Source organism: Chlamydotis macqueenii, chromosome 1 (assembly GCF_036417535.1).
Source record: "Chlamydotis macqueenii isolate bChlMac1 chromosome 1, bChlMac1.mat, whole genome shotgun sequence".
NCBI classification, from domain to species: Eukaryota; Metazoa; Chordata; class Aves; order Otidiformes; family Otididae; genus Chlamydotis; species Chlamydotis macqueenii.
Window position 1 is genome coordinate 7,588,454 of NC_141556.1, and position 25,886 is coordinate 7,614,339.

The 25,886-nt window shown below is 43.6% G+C and overlaps 1 protein-coding gene across 4 annotated transcripts; it reads right to left on the minus strand.

The window, feature by feature from the left end:
* Window positions 1-695: 695 nt before the first annotated feature.
* SEPHS1 (selenophosphate synthetase 1) lies at window positions 696-25,613 on the minus strand. Of its 4 annotated transcripts, none has more exons than XM_086745296.1 (10): window positions 23,737-23,790; window positions 23,009-23,090; window positions 22,118-22,379; window positions 18,541-18,644; window positions 13,543-13,650; window positions 12,499-12,653; window positions 11,603-11,693; window positions 8,203-8,302; window positions 6,474-6,686; window positions 696-2,017 (listed from the first exon to the last, which is right to left on the minus strand). In XM_086745296.1, the coding sequence occupies exons 3-10, from the start codon at window positions 22,308-22,310 to the stop codon at window positions 1,803-1,805; spliced, it is 1,179 nt and encodes a 392-aa protein (XP_086601422.1). In that variant the 5' UTR covers window positions 22,311-22,379; window positions 23,009-23,090; window positions 23,737-23,790; the 3' UTR covers window positions 696-1,802. The 4 variants fall into 4 exon arrangements, with proteins under 4 accessions (XP_086601422.1, XP_086601416.1, XP_086601409.1 ...); XM_086745302.1 differs by lacking the exons at window positions 23,009-23,090; window positions 23,737-23,790 and adding exons at window positions 6,103-6,165; window positions 24,538-24,732 and having other exon boundaries at window positions 1,887-2,017; XM_086745290.1 differs by lacking the exons at window positions 23,009-23,090; window positions 23,737-23,790 and adding an exon at window positions 25,477-25,613.
* Window positions 25,614-25,886: the final 273 nt, after the last annotated feature.

Here is a 25,886-nt window from a genome sequence, read left to right on the forward strand (position 1 = left end):
TTTTGCCAGAGTCTTCACTAGGAGCAAGAGTGGAAATTTAAACCTTGCATGATGCACAAGACTGGTTCTTCTCTAGGGACTCATTTTTCCTAGACTGAAGCCTTTGTAATTCGTGGTGGTAGCAGTAATGATTATCCAAGATTTTCTTCTTCCTGGTCTGAACATCAAGGAGCCAATTCCACAATCTGAGAAAAGCTTAGAACGAGCTGGTTCAGTGAAGCACACTCAGCCCCGCTCAGCGGAAGAACTGCACGGCGTGTCTCGGCAGAGCAGAGTTAGCAGGGAGCCTGCTGCAACGAGGGAGCTTACCACGCTGCCGGGGAAAAGATGAGTTTCAGCATCCGTTCCGCTCACAGGGCTGCTCACAAACCCTCCTCTAGCTTACAGCAGGCACAGCCAGGAGGACTTGTAAAGGAAACAATTCAAAACCATTGCAGACTTTGTGCTGATAAGTAAAATAAACAAAATAAAGTGGATGATATACTTGGAGATAACCTACTTGCCCCCAACTTTGGCATGCAGGAGATATTCTAGATTACCACTGGACATCACAGCTTGTAGAACTGATCAAAGGAGCAGCAACAACTATCAATAGAATTACACTTGCAATAAAATTTTAAAAGGAGGATGTTTCCTCTTTCCAGTTTGTAATTCAGCTAGGAATCAAAAAAGTTCATGCACTTATACAAGAGCAATAAAAAAAATTAAATATTTATTTCGAATAACAAGCTTAAGTTCAGGCTGCAATGTTGGCAATGTAGATTTTAAACACAGATCACAAAAGCGTGCACAAAAATGTATTTGAGCAAAGAACAAAATAATACTAAGAATTATACTAAACAGCTGCTGATTTTAAAGAAACAAAAAAGGCTTGTAATCACTATACAAAATATAAAATGTATTAAACACTACCATCCACAGAACAGAAGTTTATTTTAGTTTGATTATATTTAAAAATTATTTGTGTAGTTATTTATATAGTGAATTGTAAATGAATATTATACAGTAACCTCCTTTTGGTCTGCAAAACCTTTGTTGCACTATAGCACATCCAATCACATTGCAAAAAAAAAAAAAAAATTATTTTTCCTTACTATCAATAAAGAAAACAATCATTGATAATACAGTAAATATTGTCAGGTCTACAAATAATGAAATTAAAAATGAATCCTCCAACTCTGAAGCGCTTTCCATGCAAAGTCAGCACTTGCTCGTTTAAACAGAGTGCACTACCAAGCAACGTCCAGGGTCGTAGATGCTCTTGGTAAGACTAAACCTTACAAAAAAAAAAAAAAATTAAAAAAAAAAAATCAAAGATTGAATGTAATCATGCAACCCTCTTACTACTGGGTATACCCACTGTGTCACTTATCAATTTATTGCCTCTCTGGAGTATCACTCAAGGCATCAAAATTAGACTTATGATAAATATACACATAATGAAAGGACACAAACTGCTATTCGACACTACTACCGGTAATGTCTGTGCTACGTGAAAGCACCTTTAAAAAGAGCCTATGCGGCAAGAGATAAGTGTCTAAAGATTCAAAATGAATCAACAGTATTGGATAACAATATAATTCTCAACTCAGAAGCTGCCTCAAGATTAGGTGCATCTTCAGTTAATGTAACAGGAAAAAAAGGCAATGGATTTTATTTTATTAATTGTATCCACTCATAAACTGACCTAAGGCCACCAGATGTGCAGACACAACAAGTTTTCTTTTCTTTTTACAGTTCTTTAAATTGTAGGATGATAAAGGAATAGATCTATTTAAAAACAAACAGCTATTTCATCTATATTAAGAGGTGGCACCGGGCGTTGGGTTCACGTTCTGAGTGGCCACCTGTGGTGCAACTTCAATGATTCGTGGTTTGTCTATAATTCTGGCTGTACGGTTGCCCTTCTCTACGATGCCGATAATCCACGCTTGGTGACCTTCGCCGTATTTTGGAGACTTGATCTCGGCACAGAAACGTGCTGCCTGTTCTCGCGGTAAACAGATGAGGAGGCCTCCTGCAAAGGAAAAAAAACCAGAGCATTAAAATGTCTGATTGCAAAGCATTTCAACCTTGATGTGCCAAATTCCTATTTAGACAAGCACTTGGTGACTTCAGGGGGTTCTGTAGAACCTCAGTGACTCCAAGAGAAGACCCAGTGGAAGCCTGAGCTCTCTCTGTAAAGCAAGAAGTTTGTGCCTGAATTCCGTGTTTAGTGGGAATGTCAATTAAGCCAAATACACACAAAAGATGCTGGCAAAAGGCCCTCATAGTGATGCCAACAAATGACATACTGAAACAAAACCAGCATTGTGAACTTTCAACGGAGGACTGCAAAGTGCCTCTAGACAGAAACATTTTGGATAAAGGTCATCTTCAGACACCTATAACCACATACTGGTAGCAGCTGATTCTGCAAGTAATCCCATTGCCTGCAATGAAATCATTCAAAGTAGGGGCTACTACCAGAGGATGCAAAAGGCAGAAAATTAAACATAGGCTTGACCCAGTGCTCCCAGTGACAGTCCTTTTGACCCTTTTGTTAGGGAATTTTCTAACTTTTAGCCTTTCCCCACAAGATTTTTTTTCTCAGAGACAAGTGAAAAATATTTTACTTACTAATGCATGCTTTTCAGAAGCAGCGCAACAACTAGTTAGCAAGCTTGCCATTCAGTTATCAAACCTAAGAACACTTCAATTCTGAGGATCTCAAAGCACTGAAAAAGGTGGCTTGGTGTGTGAATTACTAGAACGAGTTTCACTGTCAGCTCTGGCACAAATTTCCAGGGGACTATGACCAATTCGTTAAATCTTTTGGTGCTACCACACCTTGGGCACCTTCATGTTTGCTTTTCCAAGTCCCAGCTTCCAATCAAAAATCGCTTCCCACCTGCTGGGAAGTTTGATCTCATAATAAAGGCAATAGGCTACTCTTGATCAGCAGTAGGATTCCTATCTGCAGGGATTGTAATTATTTCTCTGCCAGACTGACCAGTCTCTAACCCTTTGGGTAAGTCCTTTTCCACTGTGTATTCTAGCCTAGTCTATGTTACTGACATTCTAGCTGCTCTGGTTTTTTGTCCCATGGACAACTACAAGAAGCCTTCACTCGTGCAATGCCATGGCCACCAGGAGTTTAAGTTGCTGCAACGTGCCTGTGGAAAAGGAAGCAGCAGTGCCACTCTGCGCTGAAGGAAGCAGCATTTTGTGGTGTACCAAGTTTTTGAGTTCTGCATCGGCCGTTGCTGAAGACAACGCAAACAAACTGCAGACTGAAAGAACAAATGGCTATGGCGGTCTGAGAGTTTGCTGCACGCTTCCTTCAGGATGCGGATACTTGGTGTCTGTCCTGGCTTACCTTTTTAAAAACGTAACGGTGTTTTTTTTTGTAAGAGGTTTTAAACACTCCTGGTTTTAACAGCTGTATTGCGAGCAGGGAAGTGGACACAGAAAACTCCCAAAGCAGACCAGACAAAGCTTTGCAATTAAGAGCAGAGATACAAACAGTTCATGGATCCAAACCAAGTGTCCTCGATCCTGCTAATGTCTTCCTCGATCCTGCTAATGTCTTCCTCCCGCAACGACTAACAGGAGGATGACATCATTAACCTTGCCTCCTGTCAGGCACTAACCTAGCCCTTCTTTTCTACCCACCTGCTGATTTCCACAAAATCCACACAAACACCACGTTGTTGAGATGCCTCACTACACTAAAAAAAGTTGGCTGACACCAGTCAACAGTTTATTAGAAAAGGACAGGCAAAAACACTCACATACATGAGCATCCCACGTAGAGTAACTTGGGCTGCAAACAGCCAGTCTAATAAACAGAACTAAGTTTTCTGAAACTGCCTGATCACAACTTTAACCTTTACATATTTAAAAGAGAGCACAAAATTATGAAAAAACTGTGATTTTAAGAAAATATACCATAAGCATGAGTGCCTGCAGGATGGAACAGATGACATAACAGATCTTTTCAACACTGACTTTTGTCAACAGGTGCCCAGCAAATGCACACTGGAACAAAAACAACAGTCTTAAAATCCATTCAAATAGTTTTCCAGTAAATTTCTCATTGCCTGCCCACTCTGCTGAAAAACATCTGTTCACAAATGAAGCAGCTACAGACAGAGCATTTTTTACAAGTAGGGTGGTGAAGCACTGGCACAGGTTGCCCAGAGAGGTGGTGGATGCCCCATCCCTGGAAACATTCAAGGCCAGGTTGGACGGGGCTCTGAGCAACCTGATCTGGTTGGAGATGTCCCTGCTCCTTGCAGGGGGGTTGGACTGGATGGGCTTTAAAGGTCCCTTTCAACCCAAACCATTCTATGATTTCTGGAAGTCTAAGACAACAGAGAAAGCGTATCTGTATTACGATACGGACAGCCCTGAGCAGCCCCCCAAAAGGCATCCTCACAACTGGATGCAGAGGCACAGCAAGACAAATGCTTGCCTTCCTACAGATCAACCCCAGGACATGAAGTGCTCACCAGCCATCCCAGCACACTGTGCCCAAGCCAGTACCCACTGCTGCAATGTGTCAGGCTATGCAGCCTAAGCCTAAAGCCTACGGGACTGCAGTTATATCGCCTTCACACCAGAGCTATTGTGTCCACATGGCTATGGATTTTTCTAATATTTGGCAGACACCGCCCTGTAACAAATCCCTACAGCCACCTCTAATGCGAGAAATGCAGCGCTGCGATGAAATCAAATATACGTGTTTTGAGGCACCCAGAGTTCACAAATAACCAGATATGTCTTGCTGTTTTTTCCATCATCATCTATCTATGTCGAAACATAAGCCGTTCAGCATGTCAAAGACACCTCTTGCTTTCAGTCCCAAAAGACATTCTGAAGTCAACTCTTTTCCGCTTCCAAGCACAGCAGTGAGGATGTTCCCACCGTTTTACATTTCCTCAATGAAAAGACAGAATTGGATATCCCCAGGGTGCAGGATGTGCAGCTCTGAAGACGCAAGCATTCATTTGTCGCTAAGCCATTCCCAGGCCAGCTCTGCCACAGCCACTCACCTGAAAGAGCATCCTGCAGTTCCAGCTCTCTGTCCGTGCTATTTTTTGGATTCTCTGCAACCGCTAACAAATGCTACCAGCACTCTGGTTATGTGGACTCCTAGGTAGTAAGAAACTGTCTGGTGCTACCAATCTTATTGACAGAGCTTGCCAAACTGGCACCAGATATTTCTGGTCTCTGCTGACTGACGCTGGATTTGAACTCCTGAAAAGGTTCACGTCCCATATCCTATTACACATCATCTGAGCCATACAGTCTCCCTAGGACAGAGCATCTGTTTAAACACAGATGGCTAAGGAAGAATTCAGCAGATCACGGTAAGTTGTGTATTCACTAGGGGAAAAGTTTATGGCTCTCACTGTGATGCTTCTTTCCAGATCTTCAGACTGTTTTGCTTCAAGGGGCCCCCCTCTGTTGTGAACTGCAGAGAACTTGGATAACACTTTTGGAGAGCGGGAAGAGGGTGGAGAAGTGAGATAAGACAAAAAGACAGATTTGTTGCTACATCTTCTCCATTTCCCAAAGAGTCAGATTAAAGACGAAAAAACAAGATGGAACAGGACAGAAGATTCAAGGGGAAAATTAAGGATAGAGACTTCCAGCAGAAGACAGCGATCATGCTAGTCAGCAAAGCGGCCTACACTTAATAACAAGGCAAGTTTCAAACATCAGAAGTTCTTATCATCGGATGACTACTTAAATGCTTATCTGAAATGAACTGGGTGTCCATAGCCCAATTCTCAGTACATGTCTGTTCTATTCATTGTCACCGCAAGCGGCAGCTTTATTAAGCAGTGAACTCAAGTAATGAATGGGTCAGAGACCAACTGCCTTTTTCTTCTTCCCCTTTCTTTTTTTTTTTTTCCCTGCTAGCCACAGTCCCTTAAAAGTCAGATTTCACATGTGTAAGGGAAAAAAACCCCACTATATTCTTGGATTCTGTATGCTGTGGACAGAGGCCTCAGTGACGAGGCTGGCCCAGTCAGCACTAAACTTGACACATATTCATGATGAGAAACAAAACACCATTCATTTGACTGGCAAACCCACTGCAGGTGGCTTTACCTTTGAGAAAACTGTGCCAGCGGTGCTGGGATTTTCAGATATTCACTGTTCTGGAGTTTACAGCTAAGAGAAAAATAGAAGAATTCAGAATAATAACTAACTTCTAGCTGCAAAACATTCTAGATACAGCAAGGGTTTCTACAACAGTGCTTCATAAGGAAGCAAGAGGCATTCAGAACAGGATGGTGGTTTGGAAGTCAGGCTGGAGAAGTTAATTGTGAACAGTTGTGTGGCTAATGCTCATTAGCTTGGCTATCTGCCAAACCAACTGTGATTCTGAATGCAAAGCACATGATCTGTGCATTTCAAACGTTATTAAATTCTAACGTGGCGGCGTAGAGAAGGAAGAGGGTGATACAACTGTCACCTACCTGAAGTCTCCGGACAAGTCCCATGCATGAGGCCAAACATATTGCCACAAGCCTTACTGACAGCAGCCATCTTGGCAAGAACAGGAAGGTTATGGATAACAAAGGACACCTCGTTTCGCTGCTGCTTGGCAAGGTTTTGCGCATGTCCCAGGATTCCAAATCCTGTGATGTCTGTAGCTGCATGTGCATTGAAAGTGTGCATGAGGCCGGCAGCTACAAGAGAAGCAGGGGAAAAACAAAAAAGATCAGAAAAATCACCAGGAAAAGCAATGCTTCAATAATATTGTGCACAGTTTGAATGAAGTGGCATACCTTTAATTTGAATCAGGTTGGGTTACTTTTTGTATTAACAATTACAAAAAAAAAAAAAATAATGCTTGAAGGAAGTGGAATTCACCAATACTGCATGTAACCCTTAAAAAATAGAACTTGTATTTAACTTATTAAATAATGCTGAAAATCCAGCACCAAAGTTATAGTTACGAGCATGCTCTATTAGACACGTGCTACTAATTTATATTAGCAGCCCAAAAACCAGGGGTTTGCTCCAGATTGAAATTTCCTAAAGCTGAGGTTCTGAGCTCAGCTTTGCTCATTAAGGGGCAGGACCAGATTCACGCTGGGTCAGTTTTCTCACACCCCTTTCCCTGCCACTCCATAAAACTATCACACCAGAACTTAAGTTCTGGACACGGCAAGTTTAAGAGCTCACGAACAAAGCCTGTAGGTCGTGGGGGAAGGGCCCCAGCCTCCCCACCTATGCATTCATGGAATTCTTGGGCATTTTCAACCACAGAGCCCTGGGTGGGAGAAGGGCACCTCTGCCCGCAGGACAATAGCTCCAGTTCAGAACATTTAAATGTTGTTAGAGGTGCCTGAGGAGAGTGAACTGAGAAAAACAGAACCAAGAACGCTTTGCCCTTCTTTGGTGCTTCCAAATACGTGAGGAGGGCCCGAGTTCTTTTCCATAAGACAATCCTGGTCATTTATTTTTCCTGGAAGACTTTTTGAAAACCAGTGGGATGACATAAATACCAAACGAAAACTGAACAAATGTGAGAAGAGATATTTAACTATCCAAGTTAGATATCCAAGAAGTAATTTAATTCTCTGCTTCTCCAAATATACTTTGAACAAAGAAGGGAAATCCTGGATTAAAATTTCCAGGGTAAAAGCAGAACCTTTCCCCTACCAAAATTAAAAGAAAAAACAAAAACAGGAAAAAAAAACCACCCATAAACAGAAAAGAAAACATGTGCTACATATGTGCCTCCCAATGTCTGGAATAACATGACAAAATTAAAAACCAAAAATTTAAACTGAAGCATACAAAATGAAGAGCTTTTCCTTTTTTTCTTCTATTTCAAATTTTTAAAATCTTATTACAGTCAGGCCTTCACAAGTTCTCTGGCCACCGAAGATAAAGGGAAATATATTGGATTTATTCCTTAAAACATCCTCTAACTTACTGGGATGTTACTTGCAGCACCCACATGAGTCATAATCATCTCCAGCAGCATTTGTGTTTTTGCTGTGTAATTAAAAGAGGGTGTTTGATTTTAATTTGCTTGCTTCACAAACACTGAACAGCAGAAAGATGAGGCAGAAGAAGGAAAGGATAAAGCAGCTGTGTCACATTTCCTCGTGGCAGTGAAATTAAATTAAGTATGGAACTGGAAGAACCCACAACCTCCCCTCTGCCCCCTCCAACATATGCATCTCTTCTTACCTGTTCTGTTCAGTCGTGCCATATTCATCATTGCTTCCTGGTACGCTAGTTCTACATCTTCTTGCGTTACCACTAGTTTGATTTTATTCCACTTTTCTGGCTAATAGATGAAATAGAGGATTCTTTTAGATTTTCACCCTTATCACTTCAAAAAAATCCTTTATCCAAAATACATTACTTTTTTTTTTTTCTTAAACTCAGTTGAAGAGGGGCAAAAGGTTCAACAGTCAGGTGTGCGCCTTACTCTGCTGTAGCTAAGTGAAGTTCATTTCAAGATCTGTTAGGCACTAAGCACCTCAAACCTTGCTTTCAGCAGCAGAGTGGAGTGAAAGAACCTACCCTAGGGCAAAGAACTCCTTCAAGGCAACTCTCTGGCTTGAAATCCGCAGCCAAATGAAAAGCACTTTTTTACTGGATGTTGAAATTTGTAATCTCTGGCTTCTCGGTTTTTTTAAGAAAAAAATTCTTGATTTCACATCTGGACACTTTGATTGAGAAAGGCCACCGACATCCACAAGTCCAGATCTGAGGAATGTACGCTAAGGCAGGATGTAATCACTCTAGTGAGTTCGGATTAAGGCAGTTTTGTAAGCTTCCTTTACAGTTTAATACCAGCATCTCCTTCCACCCATTCTCCAGTGTCTTGTATGGACTCATGCCTCCATCACATGCTTCGCAAGGCTTTTCATCCCCAAAGGGTCTCAGAACAATTTAGGAAATGGTACCTTTATAAAGGGCAATTGTTTCATTCAAAGCTGAAGTATTTCCAGATCCGGAATGAAACAAAGCAACTATTTAGCTGTTAAGAGCAACTCTACAAACTGGTTTAATTTTCTTCCTTTTTTTTTTTTTTTTTTTGCAATGGAAATAAAATTACAGAGAACGAAAGTAAACAAAAATAGGGATTTTAGGCCACAACGCCTACACTGCCATTCCACAGAACAAACTTCTTATTAAAACAAAGGTGCAAAAACTAAGAACTGGTATAGGATGCTGCACTGGGGAAGGATCTTGTCAAAGAGCTGTTATCCTTAACAACTGAGCGCTGACTTTGAGGGGTGTAAGAGAAAATCCAGAAATAGCAAGAGGGGGAAAGAGACCGGTCAGCCAAAACAAAATCATTTGTTAAAGAGCAAGGAAGTATAGCTGTAAGATCAGAGCTTCTGAAATTGGGTTGAATTGGATCTGACCAATTAAGTAAGAGACAGAGCAAGCAGGAAAAAAAAAATCCATGAGGCTATTAGAGAGGGTACAGAATAGTGATTTTTCTTACTGTGGGTACAACTGAAAAACCCGAGCAGTCATTCTGCCTCAGTTTTCAAAAACACGGTACTGAGGCTCCTTGTGGAATGGAAACCAGTCAGATGACAGGAATGGAAATTGCAAACAAGGTGGAGGCAGAACTTAAGGCTGAGGCTAGAAGAGCCACAAAAACAGATAAGATACAAATCAGATGCAAATTCCTCTCCACTGTAGCAATCAGATACTGGGGACAGTGGACAGGAAACAAAGGCAGAAAAGTTCAAAAGAGTCCCCAAACAACTTTTAAAAACTAGCTCAGATGTCAAAATGGGAAGGGTCTGTAGACAACAGCAAGGGCTAGAAAACCCCTTCTGAAGGGGCACATCACAGCAACCCTTTTCATGCTTTTCAGCTGAAAGAGGAAAAGGCAAAGGGATGCCTGTTCCCAGCTGTGGGCCAGCCTCATCAGTCTACATCATCAGCCAGGCAGCCAAAGCCACAGCAAACAGCTTCACCACCTGCAGACTCTGTGCAGTCTCTTCCTCTGCACCCCATGGTAGCTGCTGCCAGCAACACAGCTGGGGCTTGGCTGCAACAATGCTGGCAGCAACCAAGCAAGGAGGACAAATTTTGATTCCATTTAGATCTTCCTTTCACTCGTCACCAGGAACTCATTTGCTACTCTGTTTAAATACCTCAGCTTTTAGGTGTGTTTTTTTCCTTTTTTAAAATTTGTTTTGCAGCCACATATCTCTACACTCCAGTTTTCCTTTCTTGTCTTTGCATAAACTTGCTGTACTATGTACCTTCTCCCACATATTTTCCAATGCAAAGTCAAATTCCCTACTAAAATTTGATTTGGGGTGGATTTGTGATGGCTAATTCTAGTTTCACTTTCTCTACTCTTTCACAAAACAAAGCTAAAGAAAAGGCAGCACAGCTTCTTGGAAATTTTCCTACCACAATCAAAGATATATTCTGTTTACATGTAATAGGGGGATTGATTTCCTTGCTATCCTCATTTTTCAGACCAGAAAGTGCTTCTGGTTGACAGTCAAGAAAATTAGAAGTACTTGAATTATGTGGAAATTCAGAATATGCTTAATTTGCAAGTCTGTTTGTCAGTACAATAATAGATATGTAAAGAAGTAACATTACAGCCAGAAAACATACTATAAAAATGGTGCCTTGTTGTTTCACTTCATTTTCATACCAAGATTATCTAAGGCTCTGATCCTTATATCTGACTGGAAAATGCAAGATTCTGCAGAGGTCAAAATTGCTAGGCCAGACCCTATGAGGGAGAAAAAAAAAATTTTTTCTTGTTGCTCACGCTTCATACTCCAATGAAGGTTGAAACTGGTTCTCTCCCACTTCTGCTAACACAAGCTTGGTAACCAGAATTCATCTGACAACGTAGTGGCCAACGGCCAAGACAAAGTAGATTCCAGCTCTCTCCTCTGCCAGTCTATTGGCTCAATAGTCCCAAAAGCAGAAGAGATGCATCTTCTTAAAGTGTAAACTGAGCAGTTACAATTCCAAAGACACGTACTGGGAGCCAGACAACATAAGCGGATGCCAATTGTGCAGTCACTTTTCAGCTCAGTAGTTACATTTTTGCCTGAAGTAACAGATGGAAGTACGTCTACATACATAATGCTGCTAGAAATTTTCTTACTGAATGCACAGGGTAATACATGTGAAACGTAGATATACTGCCATGTACACAAGCAGAAAGCCCGTGAACACAGACAGCAATCTTGGCCTAATTGCCATCAATAAGCTTTTGCCAATTACTTTGGCAGGTGGAGCAGGGCATAATTTTACCCAGAGTGCTAGTCTGTTGTTCTGTTAGTAAACAATTTTGTTTATTACAGCAAGGCCTGGGAACTAACTAAGAATTAGATGCAATTAAGATGGGCTCACTAAGCACAAAACAGTAAACTGTCTCAATTCCAAAAGGGTTTTGCACAGAAGCAGGTAAGGCTGAGACACCAAGGAGGAAGGAAGAGAGAGAGATGGTAGATCATTCCCAACCGAGCCCTCAGTGTACTTATTATGCTGCTGAACTTTGTTATTTTGAGGTTATGAGGGAATGGGGAAGGTCACCATTAACTCACATCCCTCTTCTCCATTTCTTTTTTTGCAGCATACTCACAATATCTAGCCACTGGTGGACAGCTACAGCCACTTGTGTTCCCAAGGGTTTAGTTAATACAAGCACATCTCCTGGCACTGCATTGTCTGGCCTGAAAACAAAGAATTTATATATTAATTACATTGTGAGATTCACACATGCTATTAGGAATAAGTGCTGATAATTACGTTTTCACAGACCCATGTATCTCGTTGCACAGTTAAAAAACTGACTAATTGCAGAATTACCCTTTGGGATTCATTGCCATGGGATATGAGCAAAAAGCTGCAAGCTTATTTAAAAGTGCTAATCCTTATTTCTTGGAATACAACAATGCTTGCAGTCAGACACACACAAAATTACATATTTTATTTCAATTTACTGGAGATGTAAGATAGGAAAGGGAAAAAAACTGACCTTTGTTATTTGGGGCATAAGATAACCATCACTAGGATCACGAACAAGTTCATTCGCAGAGTGTAAAATGCCACTGTGGGACATTCAAAATCAGCTACTTTTAAATGGACAGAATGCTGTAAACACAGCAATTCTGCAGTACTCTACAGCATCAATAAGATAATTGGGAGATGGATTAAAATGTCTGCACAAATATGACAGAAATTTGTGTCCCAAAACAGTCATCAGTACCTTTAAAGGTTAGAAGCGTAACTCTCCTGTCAAAAGGAGAGTAGGATCAAAAGATACTGGAGGGGGGAGAAGTAAAAGGACATCCTGTTTAAAAAAGCAAATATGTACAAAAGAGAAGTGGCATCTGTTGAGTGCTAAAGACAAAAGCAAGGAGAAAGTACTGCTTTATTCATCAGGAGACAGATCACAAGATCACAACGTGGTATGTAAAGGATTTTTACTGTATCCCTTCAGACCAGTGCCTTTGATGGTTTGGTGATTTAACTTACATTATAAATTCATTAGGCTGACAGACTGTCGTGGCCACTCCTCCTAAAACAATCCAGGGATTTAACACTGTTTGGCCACCAGTAACAGATGTTCCTGCCTCTTCTGCTGCATCTTTGAAACCCTGGATAATTAGAGGCATCACTTTGTCTCTTTCCTAGAGATCAAAACAGAAGTCAGAGTTCCATACACAGCAGTGCTAGTCATTTCAAGACTGGTCCAGGGCTTTTCATCACTCAAGCCAACTGCCCTCACGGCAAATAGCTCGCGACAGAAAAGCCAGCCTTAGGAAGAGGTTAGCCTCCTGAAAATTGCATGTTATCCCAGAGCTGTGGTTTTACAGCTATTTGTAAAAGAGGTGAAGAGATGTTCTTACGCTGAAGAAAAATTCTTCCAAAGGTCTTATAAGAAGTAAAGAAATGGGAGTTCTGGAACTCAGAACAACTGTCCTGCTGTTGTAATCAGGTACAGCCACAGCAGCGCAGCGCAACAAGGCAAAGTTGAATCAAGCTGCATTTGGGCTCCACTAACCTGCAAAGTTTCAACTTACTTCCTTCTAAGAATAAACATCCCTTTTTTGCCAGAGCAAAACAAACAAACATGCTGGTCACTTCCACACACACACACAAAAAGAAACAAAACCAAAAAGAAAACTAAACTATTTAAGTTTCTTCTGCGTCAGAGAAATGTGAAAAAGCTGGCAAAAGCAAACTAGAGGTATCTGTCCAGACTGATATATCAATTTGTAATCAAATGCTGCCTTGGAGCAATATTGACCTGAATTGGAAATAAGCAAGGACCCCATTTTGCGGGGGATGAAGGCAACAGCAGCAGAAGATTACAATGCCACAGAAAACCGAACTTTTAGCAAGTGACCTCAGAATGTTTTGAGGCAAGACCCATACTATGAACTGAGACATTCAATAAAACCACCTCTTCCTTCAAAGGGTTCAAATTTTGAGGAGAAAATACCCTAAAGGTAAATACATTCTAAGCATGTTTAGGTGTTTGGGTATTCCTTCAAAAGCAAGTACCAAAAATCTTACCCTATCTGTCATTTTATTGCTGATTCCAAGGAGCATCAACATGTTGTCACATTCTGTGACCCCCATGGCATAAAGGTCACTTAGGACATTGGCACATGCTATCCGTCCCTGAAAAAGAAAGACAAAAAAAAAAAAAAAAAAGTCTGCTGACTGTGAACGTTCAGACAAACACCTGCCATGAACAAAACTTCCCACACAAGTCTGCACTCTGAAACAGCTGCTTATTCCACAGGCTCCTGCATTAAGAAACCCAGCCAAAGATGTGGCGTGATCCATTTCGTGCAACACACCCATCTAGAAGTGCAAATATTTGTTCTGTTTCAGGTAAAGAGAGAAATTCATCCCACCTGTCTTGATCAACGTACTCTCTCACCGACTACACAGGAATCCCACACTGAGTTTAGACTGGATGCCTAATTTTAGAGGTTTAAGTTAAGCTCAAAGTCTAGCTTTGATAACAAGCTCAGTTTACTTAATCTGATATGTTCCTATTAACTTTACTCCAGCACAAGACCGTACACACTGATGAAGACGACCATGGTATGTAATTCACAATTGCCAGGAAGCTAATCCAAAAGTGTTTATTGCTGGATCTCTTCTCCACTGGAATACGCAGGAGACCGGGACCTTGACGAGAAAGCCGTTTGTTCCTCTGCACTACCCCGGAGGCCACATCTACACTTCTGAGTTTTTCGGAGAGTACTCTCCTTCCCAGAGGATACAGTTGTGCCACAAGCACACAGCCGCAGTCAGGTGCTTTTTCTGTCAGGATATCAATAAGAAGCTGTCTGCAGAAGACAGTGCATGCCGAAGTTACAGAGCTCAGGGCTCCCAGAAGCCGGCCTTCTCACCACACAGCTACCTAGGGAAGATGCCTGTCCCCCATCACCTGTACGGTGAGGGAGATGTGCCTACTCTGTCACTCATTCAAGTCACAAGATAAGGCTGAATTTTGCTACAGCATGTACATTTTAATTGACTTGTGTGTGTGAGCATCTCCACTAATAAAAATTTGTCTAAGGGACCTGGTTGTCTGCTGAAGATTCCTCTAAGAGGTCATGAACTTTACGGGACTGACTTGTGTCACAGGAGCTTAGCTACTCTAACGTTACTAAATTAATGCATCCGAGTCAAGGTTTGTTGGGGTGTGGACCCAGCACAGAGGAGACAACAGATTTCCTGATGAAGATGCAGAATTTTCTGATACAGGACATGCCCTAAGGGATTGCAAGATAATTTAAAAATACAGACAAATTCTGTTGTCTTACTCTGTAAGACTCCATGCATTTAATTAAATCCATTTTGGGTTTACAGCTGCAGAACTGTAACCAACATCTGGTTTTATGATTTTAAATCTCTGTTTGTCATAAAGTCCAGAGGCAACACCACCATGATAAAAACAACAACATGCTTATTCAACACAATTTGGACTACAGAAATGTGCTTTAGCTAGAGGATAGACTTATGGTGGGAGGCATTTAAACACATTTCTACTGTCCCCAAAACCCTACAGCCTAATCACACACGCAAGATTTTTGCAAAAATCAGTATTATCAGACAGTTACCTCACTCGCAGATGACATGAAATAACACCTCCAAGTCACAATTAAATACAATCCAGTTTTTCATAAATCCAAGAGCTCCCAGTGCCTTCAGGGGAACCCCTTATATTTGGAACTGGACTACATTTTAACCATTTAAATCTTAATAGTTTGAGAGAAGAGTGAGCTGTGTACTGCATGGTTTGATGGATATTGGCTGTTAAATTTCTAGATGTTTAAGAACACTAAAGCCTGCCATTTTCCTTTTCTGGAAAGGGACTATCAAACCATTCTCCACTATCTTCAGTATTTACCAAGCAAACTGCTGGTTTATGCCCTCTTAAGAATGTCAGATAAGTTTTTAAAACCACACTGACAACAGCTCTCTATTCTAGTAGTCAGAGGTCAACGTAACACAGCTTTTGCCAACTGGCAAAACCACTACGTAAACAAATCCAGGGAATGCAAGTCTCAAGTCTGAAGCAGCAGAGGGAACAACACACCGAAAAATATGACAGGATTCACAAACAGGGGTCAGCCTAGCTGGGTCCTGCACAGTACCTGACAATTTACTTAGTCTCACTGAAACACAATGATCTATATGCAATACTAAGAGCTATTTATAAGGGCAAAAGATGGAGTAGTAGACTTCTGTCCTCAGTCTTGAGTGAGGGTTCTCCTTAAAAAGGCACTAAAATGGTCCCTGGAATGGAGAGGGAAGTAAGTCCACTCTCAAACTAGAGTTTCCAGCTCCTGGACTCAAAAAGGCATCTCTAAAGTGCCACAGATAAGGCCTAGTACCAGTCCTACTACTGGTGGCTTTATACTTAGAATGAAACCTATTTTCAATTGCTTGTATTTTTTCCAATATATATAGGAATATCTATTATATATATTTTTTTCCATATAAAAATATATACTTATACATAATATTCTATATGAAATACAGAAGTATATATTCATATAATACTATATAAAATACATATTCCCATATATATATTTACTATACATATTTTTCCTTTTTTTTTTCCATTTAAGCTGAAAAGTCTTAGCCAGACACAGATGTTACAGGTGTACATGCTAAGGATACTGCAGACAACGTGGACTGAGTGTTTTCAAGAACAAAGCCAAAAACAACGGGAAAGGGGAAAAGAAGGAAGAGGGCTTTTCCCCAATAACTGCAGAACTTTGTTTTAAAATAGGCAGCAACAGAGTGAGAGAAAACTGTTTTCTGAAGCAGAAATATCAAGGTTTTGCCTTCCTCAGCCGTTTTCTAATCCCTTCTGTGACAGCACCCAGCCTGGACTTCATTTGCACTTTTGACTTTTCCTCCTTGCTTCCTCTCCCTCCAACTAGGAAGAGGGATCAGACAAGGGGCTGCAGGCAGACACTGCGCCCAGAGAAACAAAGAGACTCTAAATCAGGGAACACCCACCCAAAACCAGGCTAGAATTTACTAGGTAAGGAGACAAAGCAGAAGAGCAAGACGCAGAGCATATACTGCGTGTAAGCGATAACGAGAACAGACACTGGTAATGACAGGCACGGGTCAGGGAGAGTCTAGACTAAAACCAGGGAAAAAACAGCTGGAGAAACAGGGCAGCAGCTGCCTGTTTTGAACAGAAAGTCCAGAGCATACTCGTTTATACAGCCTGGACACAAAATTCCTAAGTCTCACCATTCCTCTTCTCTTAACAGTTGTCTTTAAACCCCATGGCAAATCACATTTGACTGTCCTCCAGCTGATGTTGGTCTCCACAGGAAAATGGCAATTTATGTTGCCCCCAGGTACTCTAGTCCCCAAGAGAGGGAGGTCTGAGGAGAGGATCCAGCAGCTCCAACCCTGCTGGATCGTCGCTGCAGGTATCAGCAAGAAAGCTTGTGACAGAATCCCTGTTCCCAGCTAGCCCTGAAGAAGAAATACACATCTGTAAACAGATTAGGAAGTGGCAAGCCACCACATTAAAATGAATGTTGACAAGAAAGAAAAGTTAAGGACTTGAGAGTCAGAAAATGCCAAAGTTAGAGCTGCTGGTGCAAGTGGATCACAGTATAGACTGTAACTATGATGCAACCACTGAAGCTGGGCTAAGGCCAAATTTACATTCCACTCCTACCACACTGGCCTAAACTTCATCTGGGCTCATCTATTCACTCCTGCAGCATCTCAAACCCTGTGTATCTCCAAACAAAACAACCCTCCCCCTTCACCACAGCCTTCTCACACTATTCCTCACAAGTTTTTGTTATGAAGTGAGAAAAGACAGTTTCTCAGCTGATAGGCTTGAACATCGCTCTCCAACAACATATATATATTTTTTTCTCTGGTCCCTGATGAGTTCCCACATGATATTAAAGGAAGCCACTTGAATCAAATTTCTCAGGAGGGCTCAACAACTCTGTAGTCTAGAGGCCAGCCTGAGATCTTGGCTGCTCGGTTTGCAGAAGGAAAGCTTTTCTGGAACAGAAATCAAAGGAGCTAGGCTTGCATATATGCACAACACCTAATCAAGCATAAGAAAAAAAAAAATTATTTGGTCCCAATCTCAAATTGCATGTCCAAAACCTACCTGACAGGTCTCACAGAACAAACAATAAACCAACAACAGCAAATAAAGCATGCAATCACATAAACAGTAGTAAAAAAATGCCTTAAAGCAAAGGAGCCACATTCAAATCACAGGAAACATGAATTCTAGCATTCCTCAACTCTCCTAACTTTGATTTCACGAATACCTCATGTAGAATTCCTTACAGCTCTCCTAAGTCCTTTTTTAAAGCTCATTTGTTTCCTCATGACCTTCTGCTCAAGTCAATACTGATGACCGCCACACATAACACCACAGAGGAATCTCTGCTGAGACGGACTAAATGAAATACGGACACAGAAGGAACCAAAGTCAAGGTGCACACAACTTCCAACAAGTCATTTCAACTTATCCATCTGCAAGCAGAGGTAGCACAAAAGGAAAACCGGAGCTCACAAAGCACTCTGATGTTGCCAGGTGCTATTGCCAGCTACTGTCATTTAGGCATTTCCAGTTCTAACACGTTACCTGCTTATTTCAGATCCTCAAAAAAGGGCAATTACAGTGCGGTTCTGCTTGTAAGCGGAGTTTACTGTCTGTTGTTTCAGACAGCTCTTTATCTCCGCTTTTGGGATTTTCAAGCCGAATCCCAAATGGGATAGAGGGAAATTTGAATTAAAGATGGCAGTTCTCCCAACTTTCACCTACAGAAGCAGCACTGCAGCATTCCTGGCCGACATGGAAAAGATTGCAGGATGAAACTATGCCTTTTCCACTTGACGTCTATTTAGGAATGACTCTGAATGCAGTTACTCAAACAATTAGCACTGCACATCTGGAAGAAACAGTCAAAATTGCCATCAGACTGGTAAGTGAGAAGCACAAGTCAAACCAGCAATGCAGCTAACAATTAAATTTAGCCAACTTACCATCATATAAGGATCATCCACAATAGGATAAATATAATCTGTTGTCTGGACCAACGACAAACCTCCGTGTCTTAATGGAATAACACAAGTGTCCATCCCAATTCCTGCAGAGACAAATCCATCAGTGAGGTAAGTAACTTTGCCCTTCATTATCTGTTGCTCTTAGCAATAGAACTTATACAACATATCTGTGAAATACAACTCGCAATAGTGCCCAACAGATACGGCAAATTCCTTCCTTAGAGAAAGCGTGTAGCACATGCAGGACAAATAAGAGGAAGACCAAGCAAAGAACGAGAACACCTGACTGGAACGGAACAGAAGTGTAAATAGCTGAAAGCAAGAACTAAACTACAATGTTCTACAGTTTGTTGAAGCATAGCTAACAGTGCATTGCTTTTAAGAACATCTGAACTTGTATGTACGTACATTTAAAGTTAAGAGGAACTATGTGAACTCATATTGTTGAAAGCAAATAGATTTTCCCATCACTCCCATCTCAATAAAAACACAGTGACAGTTTTAAAAGGACATAGCCTCTCACAGAGGGTATTTCCTCACTTCAGAAGGAACAAAAAGAACGCCACAAGTCACAGCCTAGGCCCTTGGCGAAAGATGATTCACCCACTTGGAGCTTCTGCAACAGCGTTAACCTCGCCTTGCTTCTGTGAGGCGGAAAGGCGGCCAGACGACCTGCTAGACAGGGAAACTCCTTGGAGAAAACCACAACACCAAGCACAGCCTTCTCCCTGATGGTGAGTCTTTCAAACAGAATAAGGAACATCAAAACCTCCAGGCGTTTGCTGCGATGCAAGAGCCCGCAGAAAAGCGGCAGGTGACAACTCGCAACACGCTAGCTGAGCCGCGCTCCCGGCCGATATCCTCCTGCCGATGGCAGTCAGCTTACCTCCTTCCTGGGCTGGCGGCTATGCCTAGAATTACTTTGCATACCTCACAGGGCAAGAGTCTCCAGACAGTTTTCAGGGAGCAGATGCCACATAGTAACTTTCCCCCATGTATTAAAGAAACACACTATCGAGCAAGAGCTACCAGCCACTATAGAGCGAGGGGGCTCATAAGAAAGATGGGGAGAAACTCTTCAGCAGGGGCTGTTGTGATAGGATGAGGGGAAATGGTTTTAAAATAGAGGGAGGTAGATTCAGACTGGACATAAGGAAAACTTTTTTACAAGGAGGGTGGTGAAGCACTTGCACAAGTTGCCCAGAGAGGTGGTGGATGCCCCATCCCTGGAAACATTCAAAGCCAGGTTGGACAGGGCTCTGAGCAACCTGATCTGGTTGGAGATGTCCGGGCTCCTTGCAGGGGGGTTGCAGTAGATGGCCTTTAAAGGTCCCTTCCAACCCAAACTGTTCTATGATTCTACCTAATGTCCTACTGAGGACAGGGAGCAGAAGGTCTGCCAGGGAGTAGCTATGTAGGTGGAGAGGATCTTGCCTCTCCTGCCTACCGAGGCAGAAAGTCTTGCCTCAGAACAGAAGGGATACTGACAGAAACTCATGAGCAGTAATTCAGGGTTGCTCATCCTCCGCAGAAGCTACCAAGCCACTGTGCACAATGTCCAGCGCTTTCAAGAGAAGTGTGTACAGGCACTTACAGAGAAGTGGCTCAGGTACAGGAGCTCTTTCGCCCTCAGTTCACCTATTCATGCCATAACGCTGCAAGACTGATTTCTCTTGTGTAGTTTTCCACAACTTCAGCAAAAGTGCTGCTTGACAGACAGGCCAAGGGGCCGTGACAGTCCTCCAGAGGCTACGTTTCTGTTCCACCAAAAAAGGACTGACTAAGTAAGTGAATCTGTTCAGAGAGGTGACTGGAAACAGTGATTTCAAGGTCCGTAACAGCTCTGAGAGTTAATATCAAACCTGCAGTTTCTTACTCACAGATATGCTCACAGCCGTATTTAAGATTGCTCTGGGTAACGCCACTTGCAGAACTAAAAATGAGTGAGGTTGAGCCTGCCACTGGCGACTTCCCTCTTGGCTGCATCTCAAAAGCACGGCGCACGTGCACAGGCTGTGAAGTTACCTGTCTATCCCTTTTCAGCACAAGGCATCAGAGGCAAATAACACCAAACTTATCCGAAGACACCTTTGTTAAAGGGCTACTCACCACAAAAGCATATTTTTAAGAGATCTGAACTCTCCACCTTCTATTACTAACAGATTTCCTGTTACATAGTATCATACCTACATATTGATGGCATTTTTTACTTTTTCATATAGCTGGAGAAGAAAGATCTGTTAGCACTTCAATTCCTGTTTAGAGACTTAGTTTATAAGAGAGAAAAAAAAACCCAAAAACCAACAACAGCTGGATAACGAAATCTAAACCAAACTATTACTGATTTTAGAAATCTGCCAAATTGAAATGCTGTTGTGAGTAACTTATTTAATTTAGAAAAAAAGATATAAATAGCAATTTGGGGATAAAAGAAGCTGAAAGTGTCCTTCATTAGAGAATAGTAAATTATAGTGTCACCCCAGCTCCACACACAATTGCTTAGATATTTGATACAAAGATCACCACTGTTTAAGCAAGAACATGCGCTCCTTACTAATCTCTCACTGAATTCAATCTCCACCAGAATAATGAGTTGCAACCTGTTAGCCTACTAATAGACAATTAGCAATGTTAAAATAATTTTAAATAAGGTTATTGGACAGTAAATTGATAATTAAGTAACTTCAGAATAAATACTACATTGATATTTCTAAGTTGAAGAAAAAAAAATCCATTCTGTGCTGCAGAGATTGAATACACAGGGCTGAGTAAAGAGACAAACAGAATTAAAAGTGTCATTGGACACATTATCTACATTCATTTATCTATATCAATATGAGGGAGTGTAGCTGGTATCAAAATACCTACGTTCACCCTGTTCCCCACGTAGCTGGCTTGTGCAGGTTATTTTCCCTTACTGCTTGCATCATTGTGCAAATGCCAAAGAGAAAGTGAAGCTGGCAAGAACACAGAGGTCTTGGAAAGACAGCCTTTCCCAGGCAGCTTCTACAAGTGAGCAAAAATGTTAGAGTGGGGAACAACGAAAGGACTGAAAGGAAAAATGACTATCGTGAAACAATCCGCTCCAAGCCTCCGCTGGAGTAAGAGTTCTCTCTTGCTCACATTCTCTGACCCAGGAACAGAAGGGATGGGAGGGAGAGGGGAACTTCACCTGTGAGTCACCTAACAGCATAAAATTTATTGCATAAATTTCCAAAGTCCAGAAATTAATTGATATGACTTCAGTTTGTAAAGCATCTACTGGAGAAAGGCAGGAGGAGACTAACACCTAACTAAGCACGTGCCTGTCACGATGGCCATTCCTTACAGCTTTTTCTCCATAGTTGAGCACACTGTAAAATAATTAAATAATATTCTTGTATCCCAGATGCCAATAAGTGACAATATGAGATTAATTCCTCAGATTTCTAGATGCTGTGCACGCATTATAAAACAAACAATTTTCAAACTGATTAAACAAACCACAAAGGAGATCACGTCACTAAGCAAACCAAACAGAAGGATCGCACATGCCTAAGGAGGAGCAACTACTTACCCAACCTGGGCATTACTGCCCCCAGAAACTGTTCATCTTCCTGAAAATGGTTTTCTTGTAGAGATTCGAGCAGTTTCTGTAAGACATCCTGAGGCACTTTGCAGCCTGTGCCCTTCAGTTCAGTGAATCGGGTCAGACGGAAGGTCTTGTCCAGTTCGTAACTTTCTGGGTTAAACGACTCCCGAACAGACATGATTCTCTCCCAGAGACGGCTGGCCTTTCCCACCCCAGAGCAACGGTATCAGTTCCTCTGCTGATCAGTCTAATTAAAAAAATAAAAAATTGGGAACATTAGAAAATCCTAGGAACTACAAGACAACAGGTTTTCCGCATGTAGCAAGATAGAAAGAAAGAGAAAAGCACTCAACACCATTCACTTGTTAAGACGGGGGGCACATCTCGCACAACTCATTTCTCTAAGACTATGAAAGGAATGACTCCTCTTCCAACATTTAAAACTATAACTATACCAGGCAAATCAGAGAATTAATTTATTTTCCAGATATGATGCATATATTTTTTATTAAAAAAAGACTCACAGACCTCATTTAACACCAAGATAAGGACAGAAATAACAGTTTGCAGAGCACTGAAGCCAATTTCCAAAAGGCAACCTAGGCCCCAATCCTGCAACAGGCTCAGCAGAGACATCTGTTTGTACTCAGCTCAGCGCAGGGTCATGATTTTAGCCATTAACATATTAATCTCAAAAATAAGATGCTTTTCAAATAATGGCTCTGCTTCAGTTCTGAGGTAAGAAGCCAAAACTCCGTAATACACCTGTTCTCCTCGGGGGAAAGCACGAGCCCGGTGTTCTGTTGGTGCAGGTAACAGAAGAACAAAGAGACTGTAGTTAAGCAGGCTGGTTTACCTACGAGCATGCCAGTTTACCTTTTAGTATGTTCACAGACAGAAAAACGCAGAAAAGAAAAGTTTCTTGCCGCTCGAGCCCCTTTTTAGTCAACTAACGATACTGAGAATACAGAGAATTGCCCATTAAAATGGTAACGTAGAAAGACACTGATGCAACTCATTTAATAAAATTCTTAACAATGCACGTCTAATTTTAGAACGTTTTTCCACTCTGACTCACATACACCACACTCCAAAACTAATAATAAGAGGCCTAACCGAGACACTGACTTCTAAACAGGAACGGCTGCGACAAAATGCGATTCAGCTTTCTCAGAGAAGAGGCTTTCAGGAATTACTGAAAACAACCTGTCTGCGGTAGTTTCTTAGAAAGCAGGGATCCTGCCTGTCAACGAGAAGAACAGAGTTCAGCAGCATTGCTGACAAAACCTGATACTGACGGTCACGCCATTAAGCTGAAAAGCAAAAAAAAAAATGAAGGCAAGCAACTGGTGTTTGCAAAGTTCGACAGCGCTAAATGTAAGAAAGAAGTCCATCTACAGACTGTGCAACTGATTTCCCCCTTACAGCACTTATTAATAAGTACGTCCGTTCCATAGACCTTTAAGTCTACTAATTTATTGAGCATACTTTGTAGGAATTTTTGAAGTTTTCAGCTCCCCGAGAACTTCTGATGTGGAGCCCAACTCCCCTTTACAGCACTTTCCCTCCTTCTCTGGGAGGCGTGGCCCTTATTTGAAACAAACCTTCCAAAGCCCAGGCTCGGGCAGGAATCCAAACCCCAGTTACAAGAACGTGTCTTGGATGAGCAATGAACTGGGTTCGTGGCTGTTGTCTTCCAATGCAAGGCACTAAGCGCTTGCCATCAAAAAAAAAAAAAAAAAGTGTCTGGAAAACAACCTGTCAACAGAAACGCGAGACAAAAGCTTTTCAAGGACGGTGATTTCCCCCCCCCCTTCATTCTTTTTCAGCACTTCATTCTAATTAATTCCAGAAATTTATAAAAAGCAGCTTGGCCCACAACGGAAACATTTTCCTTCGTCTAACTGGGAACTGCAACACGCTCAGCACCCCCTGCCCACTTACATGGGGAAGGACGCGGAGGCCACAGCCTACCAAGAACTTTTTCGCAGCCTTGAGGACTGTGAGGGCACAGTAAATCACGTTTCTGGGTTTGAAAACAAATATTGAAACAAAAAAAAAAAAAAAAGGCGATTTTATTTAATGGGAAACACCAGGGTGCACGAACATGGTAACTTTTTAACGAAGACCTGAGCAAAGCTGCACGCAACCATGTATTTGACGGACTGCCACGGCAGCAACCGTCCTTGCGAGACCGGGTCTCTCGTGTCCGCGGCACGCGTGAGCGTTCAGCATCCCTTCCCAGCAGCGGCAAACACCTCGGCACCCAGGCGTTTCTTACTTTAAAAGAACGGCGTAATAAATATTAACAACCGGAGTTTAACCCTTGCCTCCCCGGGGAACAGCGAGAACAGAGCCCAGGAGCCAAAAGGGAGAGCGAGGAGGGACCGAAGCCGGGTACCTACCCAAAACCAACCCGCCGGCCATTAACGGCGACCCGGCCGCCCGGGACCCCCACGGCGAGGGTCTGCCGCCACCCCTGACCCACGGAGCGCGGCGGAGCGGCATGGCTCCGGGACACCTTAAATTTCCAGCCGCTGCCTTTAAAAGCGAGCCAGGGCCTCGGCTGCTGCTCTTTGTGCAGCCGGAGAGGAGGAGGAGGAGGCGGCGGCGGCGGCGGCGGCGGCGGCGGCGGCGGCAGGGGAGGAAGCGCAGGCAGCGACCCGCTTTCCCCGCTCCGGAGGGGGGGTAAACCCCGCCTGGGGGGGTGGGGAGGAGGTGGAGGCGGCGGCTCGGCCACCGGTAAGCGACCCCACGCACGCACCCACCCACGCCCACGCGGGTGCGGGCCGCACGTGCGCGCAGGTACGCCGCCAGCCGGGGCGGGGTTAACCCCTTGCTGGCGGGGGAGGGGGGGGGGGGGGGCCAGGGTTGGCGGGCGGCGGTCCCAGGGCGCGCGCGCGCGCGGGGGCGGCCGGTGGGGCGTGGGGAGCGCGACCCCCCACCCGCCGCCACCGCCGCCCCGTGAGGGAAAAAGGGAGGGGGGGGGGAGAAGGAGGGGAAAAAGGGAAAAAAAAAAAAAAATGTCGGCGGGCGAAAAATTTAACCCGTCCGTTGCCGGCGCTGGGTTTTTTTAAAGCGGCCGCGGCGGCGGCGGCGCGGTGAGGCGCGCACCCCCCCCTCCTTCCTCCTCTTCCCCCGCCCTTCCCCCGGGGCCGGGCTGAGGGAGGGCGGCGGGGCCCGGGGCCGGGCGGGCAACCCGCGTCCCGGCGGTGCCGCGCCGCCCCCCGCGCCCGGCCCGGCGATAACGGCGGAGGCGAATTCCCCTTTAAATCTCCCCGCCTTGCACCCCCACCCCCCCCTCCTCCTCCCTTCCTCCCTCCCTCCTCAGGTCTCCCTCTTACCGGCTCGCCTCCTCGCCCTCCGCCTCCTCCCGCGAACGGGACTCCCAGCCCAGTCCCACAATGCACCGGGCGCGCCGGGCTCCCTCAGCGCCGCCTGAATAGAAATGCCGCCGCCGGGCACGGGGGGGTTAAACACCCCCCCCCCCTTACACACCCCCCTCCCGCCTCCACGCTCCCCGCCCCCTCCCTCTCAGCGGCCGCGCGCGCGCAGCGGCTTCCCACCCCCACCCCGCCCCCCACCTCCGCGCCGCCACCCCGCGCGTTCCCGCCTGCGCGCGCGCCCCGTTGCAGCGCGACTTGTTGCAATCCCCCCCCCCACCCCCCACCATCCCCAGCCACATCGTGGCCGTGCACGCGTGGGCTGGGGGGGTGGGGAGAAGGGGGGGTGTGGCACCGCAGCGCTTGGCACG